The 13386-nt window shown below is 44.2% G+C and overlaps 1 protein-coding gene across 1 annotated transcript in view; it reads right to left on the bottom strand.

Moving 5' to 3' along the window:
• Positions 1-127: 127 nt before the first annotated feature.
• rasgrf1 (Ras protein specific guanine nucleotide releasing factor 1) overlaps positions 128-13386 on the bottom strand; it is a 37351-nt gene continuing 24092 nt past the window's right edge. Inside the window, exons 14-27 of the mRNA XM_062548255.1 lie at positions 13047-13295; positions 10294-10673; positions 9742-9861; positions 7683-7853; positions 6906-7012; positions 6641-6753; positions 6431-6491; positions 5969-6072; positions 4103-4187; positions 3657-3854; positions 3178-3257; positions 2602-2719; positions 2434-2502; positions 128-2275 (exon numbers count right to left, since the gene is read on the bottom strand). Coding sequence (XP_062404239.1) covers positions 2183-2275; positions 2434-2502; positions 2602-2719; positions 3178-3257; positions 3657-3854; positions 4103-4187; positions 5969-6072; positions 6431-6491; positions 6641-6753; positions 6906-7012; positions 7683-7853; positions 9742-9861; positions 10294-10673; positions 13047-13295 — 1948 coding nt within the window. The 3' untranslated portion in view covers positions 128-2182. The remainder of the gene's footprint in view (positions 2276-2433; positions 2503-2601; positions 2720-3177; positions 3258-3656; positions 3855-4102; positions 4188-5968; positions 6073-6430; positions 6492-6640; positions 6754-6905; positions 7013-7682; positions 7854-9741; positions 9862-10293; positions 10674-13046; positions 13296-13386) is intronic.

The raw sequence follows: 13386 nt of genomic DNA, 5'->3' as shown, positions 1-13386 counted from the left end.
TCACTTTCGTTCTTATGTGACCGAGTCGCGACAGGCTTATTCTAAACACAATTCAGGTTGTTCTCCCTTTTAATTATAAACATTTCTGCATGGTAAACTTTCAGAAAACACACACGGACACAAAATCCCCCTGAGATAGAATAGATTTATTAGCAAGAGGTAATAAGGAAACATACAATAGTTATTTTAAATATTTTTTCTTACAAAACTGGAAATAGTTTCTCAAGCCGTGGAAATAAACTTAAGGGTTGAAAGATAATTCTCATACCACTGGGTATTGCTAACAGCAAAACGTTTGTTTGTATGTTTATATATCATTTATAAGAGTATGTGCACGTAGATGTGTATACAGTATGTATATATTTATATATATATTTCTATATATATGTGTCATTTCAAAGATTCTGGCTGATACAGTGTTGCATGCCTGCCACATGAGCGTTGTGTGTGTTCTAGACTGTACATTGTAAAAATACATACAAATATTCACAGAATAAGCACTACATTACTATATTCCTGCTAAGAGAGTGATTATAGACAGGATTACAGTATATGCAAAACACTTTGAAGTTGTCATCTACCTCTAGATCATGGTTGAAAATCACAAATCATAGCATTTGAGTGTGTAAGCTTAGGATATGCTTTAAAGAGGTGTGCTTTACAGGGGTACACATTAAGAAATATGTAGGGCTACATGTCCAAAATATACAGAATACATCTTTGTTTGGTGATTTGATAGCATTTGTACAAAATACGTTTTTTTTTTTTTTTTTTTTCATTTTCTGGTAAGGATGCAGAATCCTTTCCCCTTATTCTAAGACTACAAAAATACCCTTTGTTTTGCTGCAGGCGAAGCAGTTCATTCCCTTAGTTTTGATCATACTCTTAAACGACAATGCATTTTACAAAGTGGTATACAGTCACGTTCCACAATCACTGGAACAGCAAGAAGGACATAGATTGTCATTTTATTATACAATAGCTAGATAACTTTTTTGATGGAGAGATACAGATTGGCCCAAACAATGACTGTGGACTGAGTGCATTTGCATTACTTAATGTCTATGTATTTATCTATCTATCCTCTCCTGGAGTTCCTCTAGACAAGGCCCACATAGGTAAGAAATAAAGTGAGCAAATCAATGGTAAAACTGATTTTACAACTAGGCCCAATATTTTGAAAAAAAAAAAAAAAAACTGTCAAAAAGACACATCTATTTATTTACTGCAGCATATTTTACTCCCTTTGGTGATCATCAGTAAAACCAGGTGAAAGATCTCATGCAACTGCACTGACAGCTGTCCCCTTTAAACAAACAACAATCTCATCTTAAACATAAGAGATCAGATGGGGATTTGGACATCAGCATTTTGAATTTTACATTGCTCACATTAATAGACAGCATGCTAATATGTGGGTATGCCTGAATGTTTGACTACCCGTGGAGGCCAAATGTCTTAGGTGGACAATGATTTCAAGGGCCTCTCTGAAATTAGTAAGTTTAGTTCATGACCAAACAAACAAAGTAAAGAACCTTTTAAAGTCGTTTGAAGGCTTGTAGGCTCTCAAATGTTGTAAAATATCCAGTTGTTTCTCTTTGTGCTATGGGCAACTTCATCAGAGCATAGCATTGCTACATTGGATGCAAATACACATAACAGTTCTCCTCTGCTCCATGGACGGGCCTTATACGGTCATATGACCATGCAGGAAGTGCAAACATTCACTTCAGATAAAGGTGTAGATCAATTTAGGTTGTAACATGTGGATTTATACTTTGACCAGTCTAAATTCTAAATTTGCAACTGCCATAACTGTAAAAACCTAATATAGTCTAATATCAGTTTGCTTTGTTTTCGTTATACTTTTTTTGCTGAGAGAGACAGAGAGATTGTGAAAGAGGAATAGAGAGAGAGAGAGAGAGACAGAGAGAGGGTGAGAGAGAGAGAGAGAGAGAGAGAGAGGCATAATATCTTCAACAACGGATGAGACAGCAGAGTTACACGTTCAAACTGGTAACATCTGGAGATGTTTCCTCTCCCCCCCTCCCCACATCTTCTAAAACAAGGATACATACAAGAGTAATATGTTGTACATTACCTAAACACAAGTTATTGTTTACGCATATGATATAGTTTCTGTACACTGTGTGCGTGCGATCAAGGAGCTTTATCCCCCTCTTCAGTTGGGCACTTTGGGCTCAATTCGGAGAGAGGCTTCATACAGGCTCTCTTCATCAAGCACGCAGCTGATATCCAGCAAATACTGAGCCGCCTGCACAAGGGGGAAATGAAACAACAACATTTTTCATCAGAAATGGAAACTCTCAAAACTTCCGTGAGATTGACAAAGGATGTGCCATGAGTCAGCAGTTTGGACAATCGGTGGTTTCTGGCCAAGAATTGCTTCAGAATACTGAAAAAGAACATTACCTTTGGCTGATGGTCAATTTTGTAGGCTGTTTGCTGGAACTGTCTAATTTCTCTGATGATATGTGAGATCTACAAATAAAAGCAAATCATCCATAAGATACTGGCATCTTTTCTTAGCATTTGAAATTAAATTAATTTGTGCATTTATTTTTTTGCCCTTATGCTGACCATTCTCATTTTGGAGAAGTTGACCAGGTTGTCTTCTGTGTAGTTAGGAGTGCCCTCCTCAATGAAAGCCAGATCCGCCAGGTACATACCCAAATATGGCACACAGGGAGGATCACAGCTGGTAGGGAAATTATTCAGTAGGATATCGGTTACAGGAATTGGACACAAATACACAACAGCTGCTTGACAGTTCAAAAGGGAAGCAAGGAAACCTGTTTTCACCCAATTTGCATAACGGTGAAGTTTTACATGTCATACATATTCACAAACGTTTGAGAACCACTGCACTGTGAATGTGTCCTTCAGATGAGCTGAATACAATAGTTATTCATAAACATTATTATCACACTGAAGACAGAGAAGAGCACGTCTGTTTTCCACCCCAACTGTGAACTGTGTAAACAATGGTGGGGATTTTGACTTAGTTGGGTCTTCCCTTTTTTGATTAGTCAAGCAACCTTTTTACCATAACATACCTTTAACCGTTACCCTTAACCACATACACTAGACACTAGACTTCTTATGAGCCTATTTTATGGTCGTTTACAGTAATCAGACATGAATTGAATCACATACTTCTTCAAAGCCTCCCTCAGGTTCTTGAACCTCCCTTCAGATGAGACCAGCTTCTGTAGCTTGTCAATCACAGCTTTAGTCTGGAGGATAGGAACATTTCACACTTGTTAGCAAACCCATCTTAGCACTGCTCTGCTATCAGTGAAGAGGACAGACAGACTCCTTGAACGCAAAATATGTCTAGACTGATTCTGTCATTAGACACCAAACTGCTTAAATTATGACTAGTTTTATGCTATGCACTTACATCGTCAATGTTACATTGTTACTGATATTTATACGTTTGGTTTGCCTTGATATTAGCAACTCAATGCAAATGTACAATCATGTTCATTTCCATTTGTAAATGTCCTTTTTTATGTATGATGCACAGGGTACTATGTTTACTATGTCTATGGGTACTATTTGTCAGCACTGTAGATATAACATGTTGGTCATGAACATTTTCATAGAAATGGCAATGAATCTCCTCTCTTCACCTGCTTGGACACTTTGAGCCAGGTCTTCTTCAGCCGGAAAACAGAGCTGCGGTTGAGTGCAGAGGTGATCTCCAGCACGGCATTGTAGTTATGGAGACAGCGGCAGATGTCGGCAACCGCCACCCACTTCTCCATCACTGCCACCCGTGAGATCACGTCGTCACAGCGCAGGATCTCTGTGGCAATCAGGTTGCTTATCTTTTTTATGATCAACAGAAAAGGAGAGAGACTTTCAGCTTGCTGGAGGAGTAAATGGATTAGAAGAATATGTTCACATGTACTGGAATGTAATGAAGGTACATGTGAATGTAATGAAGGTGTGTGTGTCTGTGTGTGTGTGTGTGTGTGTGTGTGTGTGTGTGTGTGTGTGCATGCGTGTGTGTGCGTGCGGGCGTGCGTGAGTGTGTGTGTGTGCGCGTTTGTGTGTGTATGTAGAGTATACTCACATCATTGAAATGCTTTGTAGTTTTCATAATGTAAGGTGTCTTTTCGTTCTTATCATTCTTCATCCAACCCTGCCCAAAGAACTCCCTGCAGGACACAGAGCAGTAAGGTCAAAACAATTCCTCACACAATCTCAACTCTAGTTGCAAAGTCAGAGAAAAGGGAAAATTACATTAAAAAAGGGAAATTACGTTAAGAGCATTTGCTTTTCAGCAGCAAAGGCTTTCTCATTCATTATTTCAGAAGACATTAAGCTATGTTCAAAATATAAGGCATTGAAACACATTGACAGGCCAGTCTTTAACATTTCTGTCTGTCTCAACCACAAGGTTAAGATGGTATGTTTAGCAACCAGAATTTGAAACATTTTCTGGGAGGAAAAAGGGAGAGATGAAAGATGCACTCATGTGTGCGATATAGATATCATGCAAACAATCATCCATTTGAACAGAAATTGGTTCCAACGTCCCTGCCTCTAAAAAAACTACTCATTCTTGCGCAAAAGAGGTTGTTGCCTCATTTCTGAATGACTAAGAATATCTAGACGTTTGCTACTACAACTACCAAGTATTCGCAAGGAATAGCTCTAACCCTACAGTCCATACACATCTTGATGATGTACAGTACAGCACACTAACCTGACCATGTTGTACAGTGTAGGCTTTGTAATGTACAGTATTGTGTATATGCATTGCGCGATGTCTGTTAGTCTTAAAAAGATAAACAGATACTCAAGACCATTTATTGAATGATAAGGATATGATGTCTCTGTTGGTTTAGGCTACTTATGAATGAATGTACAAAGCAATGATTAATCATTAATCAATAAGCAGGACTGTAGTGGAGGCTAAATGCATGTTAACACCATTTACACATGTCCTGAATTTCAGAAGTAACGTTTATGCACCTCTAAACTGTGCTTATGCACCTCTGAATTGTGTTTATCCACCTCTAAACAACCTGCCGTTCTAAAGCCTTCTAAATTAAGCCTATACGTTTTACACCTGCCTATAGTTTCATATTATTAATTCCATATGCACAAGATGCAGGTTGTCCATATTGTGCTGCATTAAAGAGAGTAAGTGACCAATCATCTTGCGGGAGCCAGCAGGAGGCAGCAGGCTGCATCAAAACTTAGTCACAGTCATTATACTGTACTACAACGCATGTCACAGATTTGGCTAATGAATGGATTTTTAAAATGCACATATGCCGATTTCTGAAGTGTCAAGACACTGATGATGCCAGCAAACGACCTCGACTACAAGCCCAAAGTGAGTGAACCCGAAAAGTAGCTTACCTATAACTTCACATTTTTGAGGTTCATTTTGTGTGGCGTAGATTTATGCCACTGACTCAAAAAGGCACAGCTTTGACATTAATAGGTTACCCCTTTCAGACACAAAGTTGTGAGCCACTTCTAACTTTTCCCATTAGCCTACAGTATGTTACAAATCAAATTCAGGACATAACGTCAGATAGATAAGACTATTTCATGCATTCTCTGGCATTTTAACACTGGCATAATAGTGTACATAATAATATTGTGAGACTGTAATACTCATAATAGACAGCTAATGTGCATGAGTGTGCGTGCAGATGGTAGTGGGCAAATTCCTGTTCATGTCAGAGGGTGTAAAGTACGGTTCAGACCAAAGATTCGCAACAAGATGAGCTGCGGCGTTCTAAAACCTTGCAACTGCGACTAAAGATGTTGAATGCTTTGCGACAGCCTGCGACGACTTGCAACGACGTGCAATATTTAATTCACACCGCTGCAACTCCGTTTCGTCTCGTCGCGTATCCTTGGCGTGAATCGGGCCTCAGAATTTAAGAACATTCCATAGACTCTCCAGAATTCTACTCACTCATAGGGGATGACCTTGAACACCAGGTGGTCCAGAAGAGTGAGTTGCTCTGCAATCTCCAGTGCAGAGTGGCTCTCGAAGGGCTCTGCCTTCCCTCCCTCTGCCTATGAAAAGAGCAGACACCAAACATCACCTAAACCATACAACAACACTCTAACAGCAGGGTCTATAATGAACTGTTTTAGCTCAATGATCTAGGCAGCCGACTATCTATATAACATTTATGTGGATCTTGATATTCTTTTTTTATCTTTACTAGATAATTAATTAAAACAGGACATTTCCATGAACTGTGTGGATGCAATGTCTGCCCTGGTGGAAATGGTAGACAAGTGGAAATTGCATTTGCTTATATGGCAAATCATCCCAAAACATGATGGCGGGGGGGCATTCATATTTACAGTTCAATGTTTTTATCCTATTTTCTAATCATCTAAATGTACTCTTTACTGTGAGACTGACCATCTGAATGATCTCATCCAGGGTGATCTGACTGTCACCAGGATCCTCTTGTGTAAGAGTTCTGTGAAGAAAAACAGAAACACATGATAATCAGAGGACATAAAATAATTCTGTATGGAGCAATAACAATGATAAGAGAGACATCATATCATATGCTTTGCTTTGCTTGTTTGTTTGTTTTGCTTTGAACTGAACATGTGCACTTGTTACCTTATGATGTTGGCCGCAGCTTTCCTTTCCTGGGTCAGCAGCTCAGGGTCATGCATCACTTCCTCCAGGAAGCTGATGACCTTCATCTTCAGCTCTGTGTTGCTTTCAAAGTCCTAGCAAGGACATGACACCAGACATTACATTACATTACATTTGGCTGACGCTTGAAGGGCTATGTCATTGTCACCTCTGTATAAAGAAGAACCTATATTGTACATCTCATCTATGTTACTAAGCCATTATATGGATGAATTAGCAACCGTACCTGTGAATGTTTTGACACCCAGTGTCTCAGTACATTGAGGACTCTGTTGGTCGCTGCTCTCCGTATGACAAACTCCTTGTCACCGTTTCTCTGGTCAGTGGGGAACCCTGAGAGCAATGGTTCAAACATGAAACATCTTTGGAACAATTCACCCATGCTCTCTCTCTCTCTCTCTCTCTCTCTCTCTCTCTCTCTCCCTCTATCTCTCTCTCTATCTCTCTCTGTATATAGCAATTTCCTCTGTATTAGCCACATTGTGTATAAGCCGCATGACAGTGTTTTAAATGAAACGAAACCATATTAACACCGTATTTACTGCCCCCGTGAATCAACCTTGTGCCTGAAGAAATTTTGCAAAATCAATGTATAAGCCACGGCTAATAGTTGGGAAATTACGGTAGTGTAACAGTGTGTTAACATGCATACTAATGGCCCCAATCATACTGTATACTGTAACTTAAAAATGTTTCACAGATGACTTATGTTAGAGGGCATTATAGCATTTTAGTATGAAACTTAACATGCAAGTATTGTACAGGACAAGTCATTCCTATATGTTTTTACAGTCATTTTCTATCTGGGAGTTCGATTCTGTGATATATATTTAATATCACTTAATCTTAACATTTAAAACTTCTGATCAATTCTATCCTATTCCATAAACCATTTCAGCAGCCCCTGTGTATACAGTAGTCTTTGGCTGATATAGATTGCAGTGCCTGTGGCCTGAGCCCTTTGCAGCTACTGTCCGCTGCTAATCAGATTGCTGGCCGCTACCTGTGCTGGCCAGGGACATGCGGCGGTACTTCTCCTTGGTGGGCGTGCCCTCGTTGGCACCGGCCGTAGCGATGGCGAAGGCAGACGCTGCAGAGAGGGCACTGCGGTTGTTGTCCAGCTCCCGACAGGACGACATCACCATGCCGTTGTTGTAGGAGAAGAGGGAGAACTCTGCAGCAGGAACAGCAGACACCAAAAGAGACAGAATGGTTTTGTTTTTTTTGCCGATAGCTCAAGTCTAAATTGTGCTGAAAACATTTTTTATAATGTCAAACAGTAACAGTGCTTGGCGCAGATTTCAAATCTATTTCTTGTATCAGAAGAAGAAAAAGAACATCCGCATACTAGAACTAATACACGCAGGTTCATAACAGCAGTGTGTTGACCTTTAGCTACAAGGTTTTCATCTCATCTTGAATCTCTGCTGGTAGATTACAGTGCAACGCGCGAACACACACACACACACACACACACACACACACACACACACACACACACACACACACACACACAAATACACACCAAAAAAATCCATGGAGCATGCACTATTCCGCGGGGTCTCAACAGATAGCCAGTGCCTCTATAAGGGACTGGGCCATGCCATGGCATGAAGCCAAAAGATCCACGTCCCCATCTCCCTGTCGGCTGCTGTCCATCACCTTTGGAGAGGCGGCATGTGTGATGGAGAAGGGACAGAGATCATCCCATGTAGAAGTAATGGAGGCAGTGACATTAACAGCTGCTGAGGCCGAGTCTCAAATGGTGACCTCGGAAAATGTCATCACTGTCCACAACACCGCTATCTTTAGTGGCAGCTCGAAAAAATCCCTCCCAGCAGTTTTGGTATAGTGGCTTGTGATGTCTTCAATCTTATTTACAGTGCAAATGAATGGGGTAATTCATATTTTCCTGCACATCAAAAGATCTCCATAATATTCAATTATTTCAGTTATGTGAAATCAATACTTATACGGCTATATAAATACTTGGAATTTCAAACTGCTGAGCCAAAGTGTGCCTATTGTAATAACTGAAGACATCAAACAGCTATAATTTCCACTTGTTTACATGGGGCTTAGTGAGGCTCTTCTGCCTGCAGTATAGACATATCCACCAGGGGGCAACAGGGCCCATAAAATCTTTGCACTGGCTTTCACAGCCACTGAGGGAAGATCTTTGATTTTCAAAATGATTGTGTCTAAAAATAGCAGCTAGTGCCAGCAATAAAAGTGCTTAAAACACGCTCTCTGAAATAAGAAAGATGTACTCCAAAACGGATCCATGTTTCCAAGGCTGATACCGTATTGCTTTTATGCAACAACCATGCAGAACGTGTGCTGCAACCGTACTGCAGTACGCCGCCATAGCCTTTTGCCCTGTGCACACAGACACAGCCCAATTTGTTTGCTGCTTTGCGATGTCCGTGACCTCTGACCCCTTGCTGAATTCCGTCGAGAGAAACGAAAAAAAAAACGGGCGAAGGAGCAGAGGGAGAGAGAGTGCCGTTGCAATGCACTCATACAACCCCTCAGCCGGGGGCGGAACAGAACACACAGCCACGGTTGCTATGGCGCAAGTTTTCCAAACACCTACTCACGCTTGCTGTGGCGTTTCCCTGCAATCTCTTCTCCTTTCCCCTCCCTCACAGCAAATGAGATTATACACGAATTGTCTCTCACAGGACTTCCATCACTGCGCACAGAATTAGTTCAAACCTACGTCGATAGATATGCCCAGACAAACACAGCAAAGACACCCTACAGTATATACGCCACACGGACTGATTCCTTTTTTACTAAACCATACTAACAAACTAAGTGTTTATGGACAATACCTATCTCAGCCCCTCTACTATAAGACAAACAACAACCTGCATAGCTTGTGTCTCTTTGAAAAGCAGTGCAGAGCTTGTCTGCCATTTTGTGCCATTGATAAATCCTGCCTTTTGGCGGAGAGGCTGGGTGCAGGTGGCCTGTCAGCATGGGATGCAGGTGCTCTTGTTTCATGTCACTGAGCGATAATGACATCGCCGCGGCGTCTGGGACAGAATGTATGCTACCTGAGGAGTTCTTGCATTTCACGTTTTTCGGCGTGGTCGGCGACTTGGTGGGGGATGCCTCGGCCTCGGCTTCGTCGCTCTGGGGCTGGTCGTTGTCGTTCTCCTCCCGTACAGATCCGTCTGCAGAGACATGAAGGCCACGGTTTGGAAGAGCATCGGTCGAGTAAGAGAAATAACCCTACGCACCCCTAGTCACTGAAACGGAATTCATTCACTGTTCTTTTAACATTTCATTGTGTATCTTAAGTCAGTTGATTGATCTGGCCTTTGAAGCCTCTTAAGAAAGACCTTAAAAAACATTTTTGAAAACGTCACCACTGCCCACAACACCAAATGCTACAGTATGTATGGCAGCTCAAAAAATCTCTCCTAGCAGGTTTGTTTTAGTGGTATAGCATACTTTTTTTACATAAATATTTGAGAACACCACTGGAAAACAAACAGCAAAAAAAATAAAATAATAATAATCCAAATCAATCCAAGTGGCATAATTTTATAGCTGGCTTACACTTGCTCCCAACTCTGCCGTTCATGAGAGCCTTGCCTGCTCACCTTGCTTGCCGTGTGCGGAGGAGGCGGACTCCTCGGCCTTGTCCCCCTTGGCCTCGCCCTCGTCCGAGAGCTTGCTGGCGATGGTGCTGGACACGTAGAGCTTGTTGATGTCCAGCGTGGTCTTGCTGAAGGGCGACATGGTGGAGTACATGCTTGCATAGCCGTTGGAGGAGCAGCTCAGGGCAGCCAGGTCCAGCGCCTTGCCCCCCGTGATGATGGGGATGTTGAGCGAGAGCTTGCGCCGCCGGTTCGGGGAGGAGGTCTTGGTGATGGCGAGGGGCGGTGGGGAGGAGAACTTGCGGCTGGCCCGGGGAGACTTGGGGGGCTCGCCGTACAGAAGCTTGTTGTTCTGACTGCTGGCGAAGAACAGCTCCAAAGACCTGGGTGATGGAACAGACAGCACACAGGTTCATTGGCTCCATGGAGCATTTTAACCATTTTTAGTTTTTTAGTTCACCCAGTGCAGTTCGGAGACACAATTGGGCTCTTTCACGCACTGCAAAGCAGCATGTTGTTTTAACAGTATGCATGGTTCAGTAGAGGAAACCTCACCATTTACACAGGGAGGCCAATTACACAGCTATTGTTGCAAGCCCTTAGATTTTCCTGCATTGCACAGAACTTCTCCCTCACAAAAAGACACACACACGCACACACACACACATGCCTGCGTGCACACACATGCACCCACACACACACACACACACACACACACACACACACACACACACACACCACACACAGAACGCAAGAGCCATTCCCACACGTCATCATGCTTATCCCAGAAATAGCCCCTCTCATGACAGTCTGAGCTGAGCAGAGAGAGAACAGAGAGAGAGAGAGAGAAGAAGAGAGAAAGAAAGGGAGAGAGAGAAGGAGAGAGGAGAGAGAGGGAGAGAGAGAGGGTGGGAGAGAGAGAAGGAGAGAGAGATAGAGAGAGAGAGGGAGAGAGAGAGAGGAGAGAGAGAGATTGAGAGAGAGAGAAGAAGAGAGAGAGATTGAGAGTGAGTGAGAGAGAGAGAGAGGGTGGGAGGACGGGAGAACCGGAGAACCAGCAGCTGAACGGGGGTGGCCCTCGGAGAGATCACAGCATCCCCAGCAGTGGGTGCTGCAGCATGCGGGGGTGTGTGGGAGGTCCCCTGCCTGCCAGGAGGAGCACGCGGCCAGGGGGGCCCTGCCGCCGCCTCCCGCCTCTCCCCGCTCCGCTGAGGGGGGGGCCAGCATGGGGACAGGGGAGGGAGGGAGGGGGGGGGTCATCTATCGGAGGTGGTGGCTAGAATGAGGCACGAAAATGTGCCCACTAAATATTTGATGCTTCAGATCCTCTGCAGACGACGGCAAGGGTGGGGTCCTGCCGCAGAGTGGCCGGTTGCTAAGGTGACAGCGACAGAGCCCCGCTGAGATACTCTAGTCAGGAAAGGGGGGGGGGGGGGCAGGAGGATATAAGAGGGAGAACTAGAGCAAGAGAAAGAGAGACAGAGAGACAAAGAGGGGAAAGAGGAAGATTATGAAAGAGGGAGAGAGAGAGAGAGAGAGAAAGAGAGACAAAGAGACAGAGAGAGACTGGACCCAATTACTGCAGAACACACACACACACACACACACCACTGCCACCTCTTTGCAGTCCTTATCACCAGCCCTCCTCTCTCTCTCTCTCTCTCTCTCTCTCTCTCTCTCTCTCTCTCTCTCTCTCTCTCTCTCTCTCCCTCACACACACACACACACACACAACCCCCCCACACACATACACACCACACACTTACAGTAAAAAAAACCTGTTACTCTGTGCTGAGAAAATGGAAAATGGACACTCGGGGGAATACATATGGTTCAGAGAAGCATCCAGCAATGAAAGCAGCGGCCAGCAGGACCTGCCAGGCCACTGTGATGCTCTCTCCCCCTGACCACCCACAGACAAGGACGGAGCCGCCCGCCAACAACACCCATCAGCAGTCACGTCCAGTCATAAACCCTAGCTACCACTGGCGCACAGTTCACTGTGTCAGAGAGCGCTCCAGCACCACACACAGGGAGATAGAGTAAAGTTCTCTCCTTTAGTGGATCGTATGAGCAGTTTAGAGTGCTTTGTCTTCAGTTGTTTGTGTCAAATAGAAAAGGCAACGTTTGGAATGTGTATTGCCATCCTAGTGATGGTGTGTGTTTGTGTGTGTGTGAGAGAGAGAGAGAGAGAGTGTGTGTGTGTGTGCATGTGTATGTGTGTGTGAGAAAGAGAGAGAGAGAAAGAGAGAGAGAGAGTAAGAGAATGTATACAGTAGGTGTGTGTGTGTGTGTGTGTTTGTGTATGTGTGCATGTGCGTGTGTGCTACAAGCGTGCTGTGCTAATAATCCAGGGCGCTCACCAGGCCGGTATGGCGCTGATGGGCCTCTTGTACTGTAGATGGTGATGAGCTTGTCCAACACCACGTCACCGGTGGTGTCTACAGTACGTGTGTGTGTGTGTGTGTGTGTGTGTGTGTGTGTGTGTGCTCACCGGGCCGGTATGGCGCTGATGGGCCTCTTATAGATGGTGATGAGCTTGTCCAGCACCACGTCGGCATTGGTGAATACAGCACGTGTGTGTGTGTGTGTGTGTGTGTGTGTGTGTGTGTGTGTGTGTGTACTCACCAGGCCGGTATGGCGCTGATGGGCCTCTTATAGATGGTGATGAGCTTGTCCAGCACCAGTGTGAGTGTGTGTGTGTGTGTGTGTGTGTGTGTGCGTGTGTGTGTGTGTGTGTGTGCGCGTGTGCTCACCGGGCCGGTATGGCGCTGATGGGCCTCTTGTAGATGGTGATGAGCTTGTCCAGCACCACGTCGGCGGTGGTGAAGACGCGGTAGGAGTGCAGGAAGGTGTTGAGGAAGTCGATGGAGAGGAAGCGCAGGTCGGTCAGCCTCTCCAGCAGACGCTCCACGCTGGCGTAGCGGATCTGCAGCACCTTGCACGAGTTCATCATCTTGCTGAAGCGGATGTCCACGTCGTCGCAGTACAGGCTGGCGTCCGACCTGCTCAGCAGCGCAAAGGGCGACCAGCGCGTGGGCACAGGCGTAGAGGACGAGGAGACACACACGTACACACACACACATGCAAATACAC

This window comes from Sardina pilchardus, chromosome 10 (assembly GCF_963854185.1).
Source record: "Sardina pilchardus chromosome 10, fSarPil1.1, whole genome shotgun sequence".
Classification (NCBI taxonomy): Eukaryota; Metazoa; Chordata; class Actinopteri; order Clupeiformes; family Clupeidae; genus Sardina; species Sardina pilchardus.
This window is presented reverse-complemented; position numbering and strand designations above follow the sequence as displayed.